Source organism: Etheostoma cragini, chromosome 17, assembly GCF_013103735.1.
Source record: "Etheostoma cragini isolate CJK2018 chromosome 17, CSU_Ecrag_1.0, whole genome shotgun sequence".
NCBI lineage: Eukaryota > Metazoa > Chordata > Actinopteri > Perciformes > Percidae > Etheostoma > Etheostoma cragini.
In genome coordinates, this window is record NC_048423.1 from 21989270 (window position 1) to 22008987 (window position 19718).

The 19718-nt window shown below is 38.4% G+C and overlaps 1 protein-coding gene across 1 annotated transcript; it reads right to left on the reverse strand.

The window, feature by feature from the left end:
• Positions 1–7144: 7144 nt before the first annotated feature.
• ccnj (cyclin J) lies at positions 7145–14360 on the reverse strand. The gene is made up of 6 exons (XM_034899281.1): positions 14207–14360; positions 13901–13990; positions 11941–12151; positions 11133–11432; positions 8943–9102; positions 7145–8159 (listed from the first exon to the last, which is right to left on the reverse strand). The coding sequence occupies exons 2-6, from the start codon at positions 13967–13969 to the stop codon at positions 7814–7816; spliced, it is 1086 nt and encodes a 361-aa protein (XP_034755172.1). The 5' UTR covers positions 13970–13990; positions 14207–14360; the 3' UTR covers positions 7145–7813.
• Positions 14361–19718: the final 5358 nt, after the last annotated feature.

A 19718-nucleotide genomic window follows, 5' to 3' on the forward strand; every position in this document is an offset into this window, starting at 1 on the left:
AAGCAAGTTCTTTTTTTCTGCAATACATTTGATAATTGAATATAACAAGTACAGCATGACCTGTATTATCTGAAGATTTTTGTCTCCTTCTTCAGCAATGTGATTTAAAAATAAATTGAAAACTGCAGATATCAATTTATTCTACAGTGGATGAACAGCAAAAAAGAAGAACTTTGACGTGGTTGAGTTGCATAATATGAACAAAATGTTATGAAAGCATCCCTCCAGAGAGCGGCTGCATAGAATTAGAATTAACAATGACTGTTATCATATAATGAGCATTTTGTTTGCTTTCAAATTTTGGTTATGAAACATTGTTATGCAATGTCTAAAATAAGCACAAGGAAGTGCAGTTTGGAGTGCTATCACGCACACAGGAAAATGGACCCACAAATACATGACTCAGATACGTAGAATTCAATGATTTACTAGAATTTTAAGCAGTTTGATGGGGTCCAAGCCTCGCAAGTCGCCCCCGACGACCCCGTGGAGCACGCAAAATCAGGACCCAAAACGTAACGATTGAGAGGCAAACGTCAATAAACATGGAGAGGTGTGAGCTGCAAGGTCTGTTGTACATTGCCATTGCACATATCCCATTGACATTGATGGCCAAACTGGTCTACGTTGACTATAGAACCCCTTAATGGCCAGTTTTGCCAAATTTGGTACAGATCCTCAAAACAGCATTCCAAACAAGCATCACAAGTTTCATGTTGATTGCATTTACTGTGGCTGAGTTATTGCAATTGCAAACTTCCCATTTGAACGCATAGTAATTTCCAAAAAAAAACATAAGCGTTTTTTATAGCGCCCCCTAATGGCCAATGCTCGTCAAATTTGGTTCAAAAAATAATCTCAAGTTCTTTGCTGATAGCATTTAATTTGGCCGAGATATGATGAAGTTCATGTTTTGGTGGGAAATGTGTTGTGTCGTAAAATGTGCATACTTTAATGTATCCAAACTGTGTTTTTGGTAACTTTTGGTGAGGTCCATCTGGTGCTACTCACCAGGATTTGTGCAGATTGGTTGCACGGCCTGGGAGGAGTTCAAAAAAGTTGGTTTTGCATATGCGCAGGTTTGTAATATGAGATGTATAGTGTGGGAGTTATAGACAAAAACACGTTTGAAATCATTATAGCACCACCTAGTGGTCCACATGTGTACATTTTGGTAGGTGAGGTCCATGACCTATTGTAAATCGACCCTGTAAATTTGAAGTTATTCATCAAGTATAAAGGTAAATCCAAATGTTGGTCCCATAGGCCACGCCCACTTCAACCAATCAGTACCCCACTGTAGGCGTGGCTTCAGGAGTGATCCTAGATGGGACCCTCCAAATTTTGTAACAATTGGATGAGCGTTCATGAGATGTAAACTTTTTGTACTTGTAGCGCTCCCTAGTGGCTACTTATGGTAAAATGTGTTAAAATGACAAAGATGTTCTACGTGTTGTCGATCTGAGCTCTCCTTCCTCTCCTGGTTGCAGATGATTTAGCCATGCACACAACGACCGTAACATTGTCCTTTAATTGAAATCATTTCCACACTTTCAGATTACTTTGGAGCTAGCATAGACAGAAAAGAACGGAGCTAGCCGTCCAATCCAAACCTCAGCCTGCTCAACTTGTCAGTTCAGAATCATTAAAATAGACATAACCAGCTTTTTTTAAATTGTTTTTGAAAACTAAACTATAAAAGTCACACTTACTTCCATTATTTATTGTTTGAAAAGGGCTGTCCAAAAGCGTGAGTGCATACTGCTGACTTCACTCTGATTAAGATGAAATGACAGGGTCAAAGTAGTGGGCGTGGTTACACGTGGAGGGGGCGGGGCTACATGTTCATCTCCGCCCACATAGAGGTCTGCGGGTCTGCAGTCAGGGGCTTCTCAAATGTGTGGGGTCCTTCCAGAAGGTCATGGCAAACAAGAATCTAAAGTTTCGTGTTGATAGAGCATCACTCTCACTCTGACATCTCTCTATTAGTGCATGTAAAGGTACTGAGCATGTGTGTGTAATTCAGGTCTGTGTGTAGTGTGTGTACTAACAACTGTAAATTGTAATTTCCTCTTGCGAGACTAATGAAATATACATTATTACATTCTTATTTACTTTGGCCGAGAAATGGCAAAGTTGGTTATTTTTAATAGGGTTCCACAGCCCTGCTGCGTGAACCGCGTAGCTTTTACTTTTTACAGTCTCGGGCTTGGACCCCTAATTAGCAAGCTTATAAAGCAAGGCAACAGTGTCCAATAATAAGCAGCCAAAGGGGAATTCAGGAAAACAGGCATTGGTCAAAATCCAAGGTGAACAACAGGAACTAAGGATAACAGGACACAGGGAAAACCGCTTGAAGGCTGAACACAGTGAAGCAGACAATCTCGCACTGGGGTGAGGGGAAGACTGGCCTTAAATACACAAGACAATGAGACACAGGTGCAACACATTAGAGCAGAGACAGGTAGTTACACAGGCGGGAAAATATACAACAGGAAGTAAAACAAGACAACAAGGGAGAACTGAGAACCTACAAAATAAATATGATGATGATACAGTTCATCCTGTTTTACAATGTATAGAATTGAAACAGGTTACACTTCACTATGGAAGTTGTATGGAAGAATGTAGTATTAATAAATGATTAATGTGCTTTTCTTAATTAGAAACCGATATTAATAACCTTATTGTTGGTTTTACTCATCTTGTTTGTTGTATTTTAAAGCAACCAATAGAAGCAAAAGGGAAAAATGGCGGTTTGTTAGGAGGTGGTTGCATGACAACTGTTTTATATTTGTAAAAATGAAAAATTAATGAGTTTTTCACCCATTTTCTAACAAAATAAAGATATTAATATGTGTAGTATGAATTGCAGCGTTGATCTGAACATAGCTGGGCTTAACCTCTTTACCCTCTAACCTTTTTTCAGCTTGGAACCTGTGTGTGCTCAGGAGCATCAGAGTATTGGAGACAACTAGTTGCAGCCCAAGTTACATCACATTTATATTAGGCACATTTACTTTAGAACTGGCAATGAGGTAATCGATTTTTTTCAAAGCTGAACCATGTTTCACCTTCTGATGTCTATAAGTAACACAGAACCTTAAAACCTTTTTAAAAAAATAGACAAAGCTTCAGAATCAAAATGAAATGATACATGATATTAAAAGTTTTATTCTGACCAAATAACATTGGATTTTTTTTCTTCAATCACATTTTTAACAGGGATATAGACAGTGACTAAAAATAAGACAGAAAAAGACAGGTCTTATGAAATCGTCAATAGGTGCTCATCGTGTTACAAAAAACAGAAAATGTATTTTTAAAACTTTGAATGCAATACATCATCCGAATGCCTGTATGGGCTTAGTCATCCTTCTTCAGAGGGTGGACAATGTGATTTTAATGAGGCGATTTGTGTGTAATGAGCTTGTGAATCTGGAGGAGGACGATGCATCAACTGCTGTAGAGGGAGAAAAATGTAACAGAAGTTTTTTTCCTGATTTGATCCCTGTTTAACCCTCATGTTGTTCTCGGTTCAAATTGACCCGTTTTCCTATATCAATGTTCTTTGTATTCCCCAAAACAACATGATTAATTCCACACAACGCTGTTTGGCAAGTTCAAATCTTTACTTTCATTAATTTTGGGGTGTCTTATTCAAAGTACAAGTTGACATATTCCAGGCTGTTATGTTGTCCATCAACATATGTTCCTTTAATTTTAGTCTAAATAAGTCCTAATTTCTGCTTTACTAACTCAACCAATTGGTACAATATCCTGTTAATGTGGTTTATCGACCATAAATACCAAAAATGACTGTAAAACTTAAGTTAATAAGTAGGTCTTACGTAGTGTGGAAAATGTAAAAAAGTGACAAACATTGAAAAAAGGTGTCAGAAGTGTTGAAAAAAGAGACAAAACGTAAGAAAAAGTTAAAAACATCTATTAAAAGTTTCAACAAAAGTGTTGATTTTCAGTTTTGACGGGAAGACAACACACGGGTTAATCCTTGAGTGGGGATGTCACTCCCAAACTAGGCTGGTAACACTATTACTTTACAGTCATACATTAATATTTAGTAAAGCACTAGATAATACGTCCTTATGGGTTAGAGGACATACTGTAGATTATTTGATAATATCCCAATGTGATATATATCTTTCAATTCTGGGGATCAGAGCACCCCTGAAAAATAATTTCCAAAAAAATCAGAAAATAGTGCTTGTCAGACATCAGTCCAACTTGCATACATCTCATAACTGCATATATAAAGTATACCACACTTGCCAGGCAGTGCGCAGAGTATCAATTGTCAAAAATGTAAAGATAAAGAAATAAATGCAAAAATATGAAGCAAATGACTTAAATTGTGTAAAATATATGTATACAATATATGCATGAAAAAAATATTTTTTCCAAATAATTGACAACAATTATTCATTATAAAATGTTATTTCATCATTAATGTTTTGATTACAATTTTATTGGATTTATTTATCATTGTTGTTTCATTACAGCCAGTAGCTCCTCGAAGGATGCTGATTGGTTCGCTGAGCTGGTAGTTCACACATAAAACAAATCCGGCTACTTGAGAGGAATACTGTCTGGGGAAACATAAAGAAGGAATTTCATGTTTTGTAATGTAAGAAGGAAGCTCTGGATGGGGGATATTCATATAACGTATGCATGGAGTCCCACAATGTTTTTAGGCCCTTTTTCTGTTTTGATGCAAAGATCATAATATTCCTTCATTTATTTTTGCAATGTTTATTTTTTTATGAGATAGTGTAGACAGTGAAAGGGGGGAGAGAGAGGATGACATGCAGCAAAGGGAGAGCTAGAGGTCGCCCCACAGTATCAATTTTCTTTTCATACAATTTTCAACAAAACTATGTTGCTATGCTGATGATGCACAGCTCTACTGTGTCGGGATCCAACCGTCTAGCTATTGTCATGACCTGCCTTTGAATGCTGGACAAAATCCAAGTAAAATGCATGCAGTATGTATTTTCGTATGTTCAGTGGGATCCACTGTTGAACATACTGTACATAAATCAGAAATGGTTCTATCTGCAGAACACCTGTTCTGAAAAACTCGTTTAAGAAGGTAATATAATGTGATTTAGAATGTGCGTGTTACTGTGACAAATACAATTTGCTATCTTGGATGTGAAAACTTTAAAGCTCCATGTATCAAAATCACTCAGAGTGCAGATAGAAACGTATTCCAAGGGTTACATTGTCTAAACTCCTCTCAATGTGACCAAATATATTACCAACATTTCTTTTTTTTTGTTTTATGGATTTCTTCCCATGGTGGGCTTTATTTATCAGAGGATTACATCACACTGTTACATGCAAAAATGTACATTCAGAGTATAAAAAAAAAACAGTAAGCTAAATCTTCTTAGTGCTTGTTTTAGTCGGCATGGAGTAACAGATGGACAGGTGGGCGGCGGGGTTTTTCAGATACAACACTTTGGCAACCACAGAAACGTATGTGAAAGACATCTAACTTGTTTCTGTCATGCTTTTCTACAGAACTATATCTGGAAATGTAAAAAAGAAGTTCGTAAGTTCATTTCACGATTGATTGTCTCATAGAGAAAAGCTTCCACCCACGCTTACTGGGTGGGATGATTTCATTTATTCCTCTGCCATTGTCCATTGTGGTTTTCCTGCATCGCACTAAATGCCGTTGTGAAGTTAGAAGACTGGCAAAAGAAATACCACTGAGCTGTCAGTTTAGTTGCTACCTAACCCTGACACAGGAGGATACAGTGAATAAATAGGCAAATACATGAAGCTTCCTGGATGACTTCATACTTATTGGTCCACCTGTTTGGCTACTGGTGTAATATCCACAGTTGGTAAGCAGCAGTGTTTGGGAAGGTGGGGGATCCCGGGCTTGCACTCAAGCCTAGGGGCGGAAATCACGGGGGGGGGGTCAGGACCTACCAAATCAGAGGGTTGTCTCACTCCTAAAAATATCATTAAAAACCATGCTGTATAGTAATATATACTGGAAATAACTGTGTGAGTAGTAAAATAATACAAACAGGGAGAAACAAGTCCACTATAATAATACTGTAACCTTTATTAGTCCCACGGGGGAAATTACAGTTTCCACTGTTATTACACACAGGCCTGAATTACACACACATGCTCAGTACCTATACATGCACTAATGTAGCGATGTAAGGGGGAGGGGGCTGCCCATGGAAAGGCACCCCAAGCAGTTGGGGGTTTGCTGCCTTGCTCAAGAGCACTTTGGCAGTGAAAAACCTCTCCAGCTTTCCTGGTTCTCCTTTTCCATAAACAACATCAAATCAAGAAGAGAGTTAACTTTTTCTATATTTCTGATGCAAAACACTTTGAAACAGGTCAGTTTGACCCAAGGACAACACAAGTGTTAAAAGTGTGCAACTTGGAATGTGATCTTGGCATCTGGAAAGGAAGGTTGACTCTGGGAGCTGGAAGCGATGTTCGTGGATCTCAGTGTCATGCTTTTGGCTTCATATTGCATATCATTACAGCCCTACTTATGATGTATTGGAACCAGCAGCAACAGCAGCCAGTTAATAAAAAAAATATATATATATCCAGATATCCAGACCAGCTAAATGTTGTTCAAAATAATAAAAGTAAGGGTGCCCTAGGGCTCACCATGAACTGCAACAACCCCGTTGCGCATCTGGCTGGAGACCTTTCATTGCATATCTGACTTTGTTCCCCATTTCTCACTCCCTCCTTATTTTACTGGTAGTTTTCTACTGTTGGCTTCTAGTGAGGCACAAAATGTCCAGAAAATGTTAAAGCAATGCATCATAAATGAAAACTGAAAGGAAAAAGCTGTATATACAGTGCCGTTAATAGTTTCTGTGTGTGTGTGTGTGTTTTGTGCATTGATGTTTGTTGTATTATTACAGCCATATTCATAAGGAATTCTCTCAATAGCTCGGAACAAGTAGAATGTATTTTAACCTTCCTGATTTGACCCCTTTAAAAAATGTTCCCCGTTTTGACTAGGATGTCCTCAATCACCATGTCTAAAGGATTTCAATAGTGGTAGAATTATATGAAACCATTTTAAACCAGAACGGCTATTGAGGCATTACCAAAGAAATCAACAGGACAAATATCTCAGTTCAACTAACGCAGTTTGTTTTATTTAAAACTATCATCCTTAAAGTGCACAGCACTGACTGGAATCCTCAGAAGAGCAACAATTTTTCTCTGCACATAAATTGCGACATCTACAGAAGTATTTTTTCCCTTAAGTTTTAGAAATGACACTCAAAAAAACTGAAAGGTTTGAGGTACAGAACACCTGCATAAACTGTGCTCTCTAATCTCAACCACAAAGCAACTTAAGTCCCTTTTAGTAACTGCCTTTAACTTATTAAAGACTATAGGCATGAGGTATTTTACATTCAATACTCCTGAGGTAATTTGGCTCAAATAAATACAAGACTTTTTTGATCTGTAGCTAAATTATACAGCAACACTAGTGGGTACAGTGGGGGCAAACTCTGCCTCTAACCACCTCACAACAACATTCATACCCAGTATCTCAAACAAAACAAAAAAATCCTACTGCAGGCTCTCCACAGAAAATTACAGCAGAGTATGCATATTGCACATTGTGTACAACTTATGGATCAACAAGTTGTACCAATCTCATCAAGTCTCTTACAAATTAAAAACACTTTTTAGGGTATTCTTTTTTTTTTTTTTCTTTCAAGAGAAACAGATCACATCTCGTATCTCTTCAACCCCCCCAAAAAATGACTACACCCTGAAAAACCCATCATCTGTCAAAGCACGGAGCAGCGCAGTTGTAGTGCATGCTGACTTGGTAAGCCCGGTTAGTAATGCTGGACTTTGGATCCTGTAGGGCAGTGATGGGCTGGGTGTTGCCATTAGGAGTCTGCAGGCTGGCGGTGGAGTGGTTGAGGTAGGAGGCAGGCCTGTGGCTAGGGGCCAGGCCCGGCTGCGGAGCCTGCTGGGGATACTGCACGCAGGGCCAGTGCAGGTACTGGGCCACAGTGGCTGTCTGGCCTGAACCGTGGTACACCGTCTGGCCCTGTTGCTGCTGCTGGCCGGGCTGCTGGCACTTCTGCTTATTGGCCTCTTTGACGTCACCGTCATGTGCACTGCAAAAAAAAAGAAAAGGAAGAAAGAATTGCACTGCTGATTTCTGGAAAGATTCAGTGTGACATGGGTGTCTTGTTGAATGCGCAGTGTGAAATGTATAAGCTACTTTGTGATATCCTGTTGTCCTTGTGTAATGAGACAGCATGAATGTGTGTTGGAATTTCTTTTTTTTTGGCAGTTTTGGCAGTTAATTTTTGCTTTTCTTTCCTAGAGCATTGCATACTCATACTGACCTATCACTAGTTGTTGCCTTTTTTTGGAGTAGTACCACAAGTTAGCATAGGCAAATGGGATAGAAATATGATAGCATTTGCAACTCTCTTGGCCAGACGCGTTGTTTTAATCAAATGGAAGTCTCCACCTGCATTTGTGCCCTCCTTCTAGTCCCGCCCCTGGTGTTGTCACTATTCATCCATTTGTGTCAGGGGTGAAAAAAAAAAAAAGTATGGATCTTTTATTCTATATCTGTTGGTCAGTTTATCTCCTTAACAATCCTATTTTGAACAACCAGAGAAATTTATCTTTTTAGATAAAACAGATGATAAAGTTTCCTTTTGGTGACATCATTGAAAATTTGGAAAAATTAGAAGTTGGGACAAAAAGGTTATAAATTGCAATATATCGCAGAATATTGCAATAGGTTTAAAATCGCAATAATATCGTATCGTGGCTTAAGTATCGTGATAATATTGTATCGGGAGACGTCTCGTGATTCCTGCCCCCTAATTTGTATTAGCTGTCACGTCTGTGTATGTTGAACTGAGTTACGGACGGATACGCACATGAGGAGTTTTTCGGCACATGGGACCAGGTTCTCCCATGTGTAGCCTGTGAGGCGCTGCAGCCGGGGCGGCCATGTAGGGGACAGGTGGAGGATGAGGCGGGAGGTGGCCACGCACGCAGCAGACACCAGCGAGGGTGCAAAACACAAAAACACATGATCTGAGGGGAAAGAAAAAACAGCACTCCATCACCACATGCAGCAGAAAAACAGTCAGGCTCCACATGCAAAAACAGTGATAGGGCTGCACAGTATATTGTTTTTATAAATTGTCATTGCAATATCTGGCATAATAACTGAGTACACTTTAATATCTGTTTATTTATTACAAGTAATATCTTTATTATGATATTCAACAATGTTATTGCATATTTTCCTTACATCGCGCAGCACTTCGCAGTGACTTCCTAACCGGATAAAATTGCATTAAGCACCGAATCGTACATTTTGATGTTTTACATTAAGAAATATATTTGCTATCAACATTTCCAAGAAAACAGCATATAATATGTCCTCCCTGTCGCACATTTTATGGGCCCAAACCCTGACGCAAGTGTCTTTGCTATTTCAACACAGACAAAATTAGGTTGCAAATCTGCCATAATAGCAATGCGCCAATTTACAAAAACGCCTGGCTTTTGACACTAATTGGTTTATTGCATGTTACACCCAAAACACACTTATGAAATTTTGATTTATTGGGATCTCCATTAGGTGGGGCCATAAGCACAAGTATTCTTCCTGAAGTCCACCTAAATCTTGTGTAGCTCTACATTACAAAGCATCAATATCGCATGTAAATAACCACCAAAAACAATATTCAATAGATCACTGAAAAAAAAACAAAAGAAACCATCCAACATAATAACAAGGAATACAACATTCAGCACAACACATAGCAACACAAGACAGCACAGGACCTACTTGTTGACCTAAGTTATTCACAGAACGTAGAGGTGATATTGTGATATTGATTACTGAAACTATGACCAAGCAAATACACACATCGCAGCCTCAATGATACTTACAGCTTTCCTTAAGTATTAACCAATACAGAATATTGCTCAGCTAGGAAATATTCTTCAAGTATTACTTTGAATTAAGAAATTCTATGTTGTTGAATGACAGGACAAGGCATTGCATTCCAATTAATCATTGCTCTGTATACGACAGTTTTTCCCTTTGTTTGTTTTTACCTTAAGTAAGTACAACCCTTTTGAACAATGTGCCCAGTGCATGGAGCCTTTTTTCTGCCATAAAACTAGCAAAAGTGGATTGGGTGCTATGCGCTTTACGCCGTGAGCTTAGATAGTTAAAATAGGGCCCTATGCCTCCCTGTCATTGAAAGACAGCCAACTCGACAGCTAAAACAAGAGTGCTATATCGGTTGAAAGCTAGTAAGGTCATGGACATGGCTAGCCTTAGCTAAAGCTACACTTTTATAGATTTCTCCCTTGAGGTTATATATAATTTAAACATCTCCATCTTTATGAACACCATGGTAATTCAGTTTGTTATTCCTTGTAACCCAGTAAATTCCACATAAATCCAGCCAAGAAAAGAGAATACAAACCTAGCTAAACTCACGCTACGGCTAACTAGCATAGCAGAGTTTTCGTTTAGACTCCTGCAGAATTTACGCGATTTGTTTAAAGCACACATTTAAATGTATTCAATTGTAAATAAAGGTATGCTATTAATTTTAATATAAACATTTACAGCCGATAGACCGAAAACATTTACTCCCTTAGAACTGTAAACAATAAAAATAACCACTTCCTAAAATCATTGAGTTAAAATGGTCAAAAAGGTGAGTAGATACTGCATTCTGTGAAGATTATCCAAAGCGAAGTAACAAGTAATCAGCGTAAAAAGACTGCATTACAATTGTATCTGTTACACCGGTTGCAAGCCAGCCTAAAGCCGTGGCATGAAAATGTCACTTTATGAGTTTTTTTAACATGGCAGCATTTATATTATCAGACATTAACTTTGAACTTAAAAAAAAAAAAAAAGATTAAACGATAACCTGGGGCCCCCCTGTAGTAACTATGAGGACCCCCTAAGAGTGCCAACCCCTGTTGAAGATCTCTGCCCTAGTGGAAATACGCAGGCAAGTAAACAATGTTGTTGGCGCCACGGCTGTTTGTCTATGTAATATATATCTAATATATTATTAAATGCAACTTACCCTGCAAGGAAACCTCCAGGAAGTAATCAGCATACTTGGCCATGAATAGTTTGGTCTTCTCCAGGCAGGTCATAGGCCAGCCATCGTGGAGGTCTCCCTCGTGGACGGCAATAGAGAGGTAGTATTCTATGAAATGTGCGGCCGTCGGGAGGTACAGGTTCCACTGGAAGGTTTCCAGTAGGAGCAGCTCCATGTGAAGTAAACCCTGCTTGGTCAGGACCAGGTTCATGGAGCTCATGCAGCCCAGGCTGTTCAGTGTCTCCAGCTTGGGCACTCGGTCCTCCCTTTCCTCAAATTTACCTGCAAGGAGTTCACCGTTGAATTCATTGATTCATTTCCAGATTTTTGTTCAATCCCTTTTTCATGTCCATCACCTTTTGCTTTCTTTGTGTTGTAATTTTATACTCTGGTGGATTTCTGAGGACTATGGTTAACTCAGATGGTCCTCAGATCTCTGCAGGGTAAATCCAGGCAGCTAGCTAAACTATCTGTCCAATCTGAGAACTATGGTAACCTAGTCCTCAGATCTCTGCAGGGTAAATCCAGGCAACTAGCTAGACTATCTGTCCAATCTGAGTTTTCTGTTGCACGAGAAACAAGTTTTGTACACATGATCCACCAAAACAAGTTCCTTCCAGAGGCTATTTTGCAGTGACATTGTACCTGCGTCCTACACTTAGCGATTGTGATTGGTTTAAAGAAACACCAATAAACCAGAGCATGTTTTTCTCCCATCCCAGAATACTGTGGTCTAGCCAGACCCACCACCGCAGCACTGTGGTCCGGCATTGCGAGACTACAAACTTACTGGCCAACAGAAGACATGAGAGCGAGACCATGTGGAGCTGCTGCACAGTGACATCATAGCGGTCCATGAAGAGGTCCAGGAGGTAGACAGCCAGGTGTCTCGCTGCGGGACACAGCCTGAAGCGGTTGCTGACGATGGCTATGAGGTCAGCAAAGTATCGTCTCAGGTTGAGCTGAGGGGATTGGCCTTTGTAGGACGGCAACTCCAGCTCCTGTTAGACATGCATAGTGTTTGAGAATTGATTATTTTATCAGGGACAATATCCATAACATCGCAACCAGATGTCAAAGACGCCGCTAATTTCAATTCTTGTCCATGATTAAGCTACAAAAAACAACAAAACAGTCTTTAAAGTTCTCAGAAAATACAAAAAGTAAATTAATAATTAAATTGACATAAAATTTGTCGTTAAGGGACACCATTAGCGCTCACATTTCTGTTGTTTAAGACATAATTTGTCTTTTGTGTTAACGGACCCTTTCCAGAAATGTTTGTTTGTTATGCATATACAGTTGGCTTGAATAAGTTTAAAAACCCATGATAAAGTTGATTAAAAAGAGGAAAAAAAAAAAAAACTTTTGAAAATTTATCTTAATGCCTTAATAAAAAAAAAAGGAAAATACAACCTTTTAAGGACACCAATTTTCTTTGTGAATTAACAATTCTATTGTAAATATTTATATATATATTTTATATATATTGTAGTTTTATTTTTAAAGGGTAGTTATTTTAATGGATCAGGATACTATGCATCCTGATAAAGTTCCCTTGGCCTTTGTTAATAAAAATCTGCCTGCCTCTATGGGAATTTAACATAGGGGTGTGTATACTTATGCCCCCTGTATTTGGAGGAAGAACATTTATTTATTTACAATACATAATTAATTCACAAACTGGTGTCCTTAAAAGGTTGGATTTTACAATTCTTTTACAAAGGCATTAGAATCCATTTCCAAAAAATGTTTTTAGCATGGGTGTGTAAACTTATGCAAGCCACTGTATGTGAGAAATGACTAGGACAAACATATCGTCAGATTTTGAATCCGTTTAACTGGCATTGTGATTGAAATATGTGATTTACTGTGGTTAGACTAACTATAAAGCACACATTTAAATGTACAGAAATGTAGATGGACAGACACAGGTGAGCAAGGGAAAATATAACAAGAGATATTCAAAATATCCAGTTCATTCCCATTAATTCCCATGGAAAGTTTCCAACTTTGAAAATGTGCAACCCTGTGAACTGTGTGACTGAAGGATCTCAACAGTCAACAACAAATCCATACCTCCTTTTAAGTTCAAATCTACATAAAAGACATTTATCACCAAAAAAAAAAATAACATCTATATTTTCCACCGTCCTATTGTGTTCCTTGAACCCCCCCAAGGTAGCCCAAGTAGACACAATTATTGTTTTTTATTGTTTGAATGGTTATTTTTTAACCTCTTGTGGGGAGTCCATATTTTTTTAAGGGGACATCTACCTGCAGGTGATTTGGAGTATTGCAGGGGGGACATGATTATGAGAATGCATAATTCCTGAAATAATCATAGTGCAACAAGGAATGAGTTTATTGAACGATTCTAAACATTTAAAGTGTCTTTCAGTCACAGTATTGTTAAGCCTAGTAAATCAGAACTGTGTGTACCTTTATATACCTATATATACACCTTGTTTTCTACCAGAAGGCTGTTCAGGGTGTACTTGGAATTAAAAACTATTAAAAAAAAGAACTCCATCACTGGTCTGACACACACGCAAAAACTCAGACATTCAATAAAAAGAACACAGATTCAGAAGACTTGAGGAAAATACCAGGAACCAAAGCAGTATGTAATGCACGTAATTGAAACACGACACGATAAAATGCCTTAAAGTACCCGATTTCGTCATGATTGTTTCATCTGTCTACTGTGGCAGCCATCACTAAAGTTATTTAGCTAGTGTGCGACTCACTTTGTATCGTAGCGCCTGGTATATATCTGCAGCGAGTTGTCCTTTCCACCATTGGTCCTCTAGCTCCATTTAACAGTGCTTTGGAGACGTCTGAAAGGCAATACATGGAAAAGACAATCAAACACGTCGCGCTAAAGATGCTCTGCACATGGAAAAGCTAAAGTTTCGGGCACTCGCTGCCTAACAGCCGCATACAACTGTTCACGCTAGCGGATCAGTCGGCACCGTCATCCGTAGCTGCCGTTTATTGGATATTTCCGAATCTAGACTTTAAAAAATGTGGACTGTTCCAAAGTGGACACTCACCAAATGAGCACATGTAGTTAATATTACTGGCAGTTTTTCCTGAAGTGAACTTCAAACTAGCCGTGACATGCTTTTACTCACACTTATTGTTGTACTCAGTGTGAGACTGACTGCTCGACTCAGCATGAGTTCACGAAACACTAGTGCTACCTTCAAGTGCTACCGGAAACACCAGCTCGCATAAACAGAGGGCAGAAAAGTGGTTTTTGCAGGTGGAAAACACAAAGCTGGTGGTAAAACAGATGCATATACTACTAAATTAACGTCCCATCTTATGATGGTTTTCATCTTGACCTAAGTACAAACATCGTCATACACGGTTGATTCATTGTTGGGGCAGCAGTTCGGAATTGAACCCGAGCCTCTGCGATAAGGAGCCTTGGCAGGCTACATGGGGCGCACGCTCAACCGGGTGAGCTTTCAAGGCGCCCCAAGGGGAAACTTTCAAGGTTAGTAAAGAGATTCCGATTAGCACTTGAAGGCATCACTAGTGCATGGTGAACATCCAATCACTGGCCTGATGCAGCTAGCACCCAATTAATAAGAATTATATAATTAGAATTGTTAATTATCCACTTTTTTCACAGCAAACTATGCCCAAGACGCCACATGTGTTTTATTATAAAACAAAATTATAAAGTACAAATTACTAAATCAGACTTAAGATTATACATTATTTGAAAACACAGCAATTCAGTGGTACTCTTTACATTGTGCACTAATACCAGTATTAACTGGCCTGTGACAAAAGTGCAAAGTTTTGATAGAATACAGCCACAGTTGACCACATTTCCAGATGATCTTGCAATAAAGCTACCAAAAAATCTTTGTAGATTTTATGAGAAATATAATTTCTGTGTCCTTGTCAATGCAGAACTCATGGTGATGTGGCAATGACTATTTAAAAAAAAAACAAAAAAAACTTAAAACTCAAATATAGACACATACAGCTCTCTATAGACAAAAAAAAGCATTATTATTATAAAAGATTATCATTCCAGTACCCAAAAAGGTTTGTCCCCAGGAGAACAATGGTTATTGGCCAATGGCTATTACCTCTAATGTTTTTAAATCAATGGAAGATTTATGATAGAAAAACTCCATACTGGTTTGATCAAAGGTTAGATAGATACCACTTTGCGTACACAAACAATTGTAATTCAAGTGATACAATAATGCACCTCTCTCTGAAGCACTGTGAAAGTCCTGTTGCATATGCCATATTGCTTTTTGTTGATTTTAGTTCTGCCTTTAAGTCAATACAGCTAGATGTCATGCATAGAAAATTAGTTCAGTTAAATGTAAATCCATTTTAAATCAGGTGGTATCACTCTTTCTTGTCTTTGCTCTTTCTTAACTCCACCCTGTCTGACATAACAGTGTGCAGCACTGGCGCCCCCCAAGGGTGTGTCAGTTCACCCCTTTAGTTTACATTTTACTCAACTGACTGCATCAGCTCTGAGCCAAACCAACACATAGGAAAGCTTTCAGATGACACTGTCCTTCTCAGTTTGCTTCGTAAAGAAAGCAACATAACCAGGTTGATGTGGACAAGTTTGTCAACTGGTATAATTCACACCAACTTTATATTAAGACAAGCTAAACTTTGGAAATGCTGCAGATCCCAGATCAGCTGGAGACCAGAATCCTGTAGCCATCCATGGTCATGACATCAAACAGGTGTCCTCTCTTAAATATCTAGGAGTGTGTATTGACAATGACCTGAGTTGGTGCACACATGTAACAAATGTCTGTGCCAGAACTCATCAGCATCTGCACTCTTAGCGCAGACTTAGTGTTTTGGGTTTGTAAAAATATCATGTTAGTCTTCTATAGAGCAACAAAAGAGTCTGTATGGTATTACCAGCTGTTTTGGGAATTTGACACTAAACTATGACTAGGAATTTTTTGATGTATATCTGGGACCGGGGTTCATGAAAGGATAAATGGAATTGTTTTTGTTTATTGTTTTATCTTATTGTAGTATAGAAAATGGTAAATCTGCAATTTGCACAGCTCTTTGAGTAGCCCATGTGTTGCCCGTACATTTATCTTTCAATTGTTTTTAACTCTGTGCTTGCTGTTGTGTCTGTAGTAACTCTTGCAGCAAAGTTACTCAGTGTCCAAAACCAATTTTCACATTCATCACTTGAAAAGCACCAGGTTTTCTCCCATGTAGCCTCCATGCCATTTATAGATTGCCATTCCTGGTAATAATAAAACAGAAAAACAGGCATCATTTTTGGACAGAATAGGTCCCAGTAAGTGTCATTTTGTAGCATGTACGATATATATAAAGTATATAACATTAAAAAACCTAAACATTTTTAACACTATGTTGCACATTTGCATGCAATAGCCAACTTGAGCTGGGACATTTTGGGACGTTTAAAGCAATCTTGAAATCAAAATTACTTATATTCTCTTTGATTTGATTTCAAGTAATATATTGTAGAATTCGATATTCATAGTTAATGACAGGGTTTCTCAAAACTAGATCACTTGATGTGAAAGTGTCATTTCTATTCTTTGAATAAAATGTCAAATAAATAATGCTGGATTGTTAAATAATGATTATCTTGGAATTACAGTGGGGTTTGAAAGTTTGGGCACCCAGGTAAATTTTTTTATTAATGTGCATAAAGAAGCCAAGAAAAGATGGAAAAATCTCTAAAAGGCATCAAATGACAGATTAGACAATTGTATCATATGTCACAAAAAGATTTTATTTCCATTATTTACACTTTCAAAATAAAATAAAACCAAAAAATAGCGTAGTTTGGGCACCCTGCAGAGTTAATACTTTGTACCCCCCCTTTGGCAAGTATCCCATCATGGAAACGCTTATTGTAGCCAGCCAAGAGTCGATTCTTGTTTGAGGTATCTTCTCCCATTTTTCCTTCCAAAAGTCTTCCAGTTCTTTGAGATTTCTGGGCTGTCTGTCACGCACTGCTCTTTAATCACAGATTTTCAATTATGTTGAGGTCAGGAGATTGTGAAGGCCATGGCAAAACCTTCAGTTTACTCTTCTTGATGTAATCCACAGTGGATTTTGAGGCGTGTTTAGGATTATTATCCATTTGTAGGAGCCATCCTCTCTTTAACTTCAGTTTTTTCCCAGATGGCATCAAGTTAGCATCCAAAATTTACTGAAAGTTTCTTGAATCCATTTTTCCTTCTACTCGTGAAATGTTCCCTGTGCCACTGGCTGCAATACAATCCCAAAGCATGATTGATCCACCCCCATGCTTAACAGTTGGACAGAGGTTCTTTTTTATTAAATTCTGTGCCCTTTCTTCGCCAAATGTCTTTCTGGATGGATTGTGCAGTCAAACGTGAGTTTCGACTTGCTTTTCTCACACTCCTGCGAGCTGTTCTGTCAGATGTTTTTCTTGGTCTTCCAGATCTTGCTTTAACTTCCACTGTTCCTGATGATTGCCATTTCTTAATTACATTCCGAACAGAGGATATTGGCATCTGAAACGCTTTAGTATCTTCTTAAAGCCTTCTCCTGCTTTGTGAGCGTCAACTATTTTCAGTTTCAGTTTTCTAGACAACTGCTTAGAAGAACCCATGATGCTGATTGTTGGGGCAAGGTCAGATGAGTCCGGGAATTTAAAACCTTAAGATTCACATCACCTGGTCTTTCCAGACGATGATTGAGAACAATCCATGAGGCTGTCAGGTCATAGCTTTCCAAAGGAGGCTATGCATTCTATAAACTCTGCAGGGTGCCCAAACTTCTGCAGACGCAATTTTTAGTTTTCTGTTATTTTAAAAGTGTAAATGATGAAAATAAAATCTAACTTTTTGTGACTTATTATACAAATGTCTAATCTGTCAATTGATGCCTTTTAGAGATTTTCCCGCAAATTAATACAAATTTTGACCTGGGGTGCCCAAACTTTCGTACTCCACTGTACATCTTATTAAGAGAAACCCCATCTGTCACTATCCCTGTTATGTTTTCATGCTCTATTACATTAGCCCTGAGGCACGCTGAGCATCCCTCAGCTCATCTCATGTCCTCTTGATGTGGGTTAGAGGCTATAATTCTGCTGGGAATGTATCGGTTTAGTCCCTGTCGCTCATGAAGTACAAAAGTGACAAAACAGTTTCAGAAGGAACTGGAATTCACAGTAATCAAATCCACAAGTGGGGTGTCTTAAATGTATGAAATATTGTGAAAAATCTAAACAAAAGACATAAGGGTTTTTCCTGCACAGAGGAATTGTTGGCACCCCCCCGAATAGGTTTGAGCCAGCGCCAATGAAAATCCCAAGGCCCTAATGTCATTGACTTCCAGCAGTCAACTCCCCTCTCTCTTGTATAAGGCAACAGTAATATATTTAGACAGTTTCATAACCGGTTGAGAACTCCTTGTAGACCCGTTAAATAGTTGTCCAATTCCGTGTTTTGGTACAGTTGATTCTTTTCCTGTTACATTTGGAATTTTGTGTTTTCCTTCACATATATAAAGACATTTCACCATAAATTGGTGCATAAAAATGTATCCGTAGGCAATAAATGAAGTAATTGACGCTCAAAATTTCCTGGGGAGAGACTCCCCCCAACCCAATGCTTAACATGTGTCCTTTCCAATGGAGCCAGGAAAAACCCTGAACATGGATGCATAAATGTTAGCATGCATTTGGTTCTTGGAACACTGATATGAGAGCAATGTTGACATCTAGTGTAACAAGAATTTAAATCATGTATCATGGCATATTTACTATAACATGAAATATAAGTTTCATGTTGACAAAACAATTTGAGTCATTTTTTTTGTACGCATCCAAAGTAGGGCAGTTTACCCCAGCAGCACAGCACAGTTCACTTTGACCCAAATAGGTTAAAGCGACATCAATATTACAATGGCTTCCCTGCTTTTTAAAAGCAAATGAACTAATCTAATGCCCCAGGTTACCCAAGCACCTTAATTTGGTGCAGAGGCAATTGATTGTCTGTATCAGTGGCTTTGAAAGTGGGGTCCTTCAAGGGGGCCCCCAGCCGAAAGGGGAATAATTAATTTCTCTGTAACTCCATCCATAAGTAACACAATGACATAATGCATGACTATTTTGGTCATGGGTTTTACACACTTTCTGTAATAAATAATCTGAAAGCAATAATCCTATCCAATGACAAACCCTGGGACAAACTCTTTCATAGGGTACATGGTCTAACTGGGGTTCAGTTTAGGGGTCCTCGTAAAATCCTTATATGTAAAGGTTTGGTAATACTGGTATATATCATTAAATATGTCAGCTGTATAACATATAAAAAGTCCTAAGAAATAGATATATAGAAAGCATAGAAAAACAGATCTCTCCATGAAACGTCCCCACGTTGTTTACTCACTTTAAGACAATGTTTTGTTGTACTACAAGATTAATTTTGTTTAATTGATTTATTTGACGTTTAGGCAATTAATTGCCTAAACGTCATTCTTCTCAGTCACTCCCTCTATACGCTGATTGGACCAGTTTAATTTTGACGTAGTACTAAAGGG

Bases quoted from the DNA above. Each gene is read 5' to 3' on its own strand.
- ccnj (XM_034899281.1), bottom strand. From the start codon at position 13,969: ATGGAGCTAGAGGACCAATGGTGGAAAGGACAACTCGCTGCAGATATA. The intron at 11,433-11,940 runs GTAAGTTTGTAG...AACTCCTTGCAG, and splicing joins CTCATGTCTTCTGTTGGCCA to GTAAATTTGAGGAAAGGGAG. The intron at 8,160-8,942 runs GTGCGTATCCGT...TTTTTTTTGCAG, and splicing joins TGTGCCGAAAAACTCCTCAT to TGCACATGACGGTGACGTCA.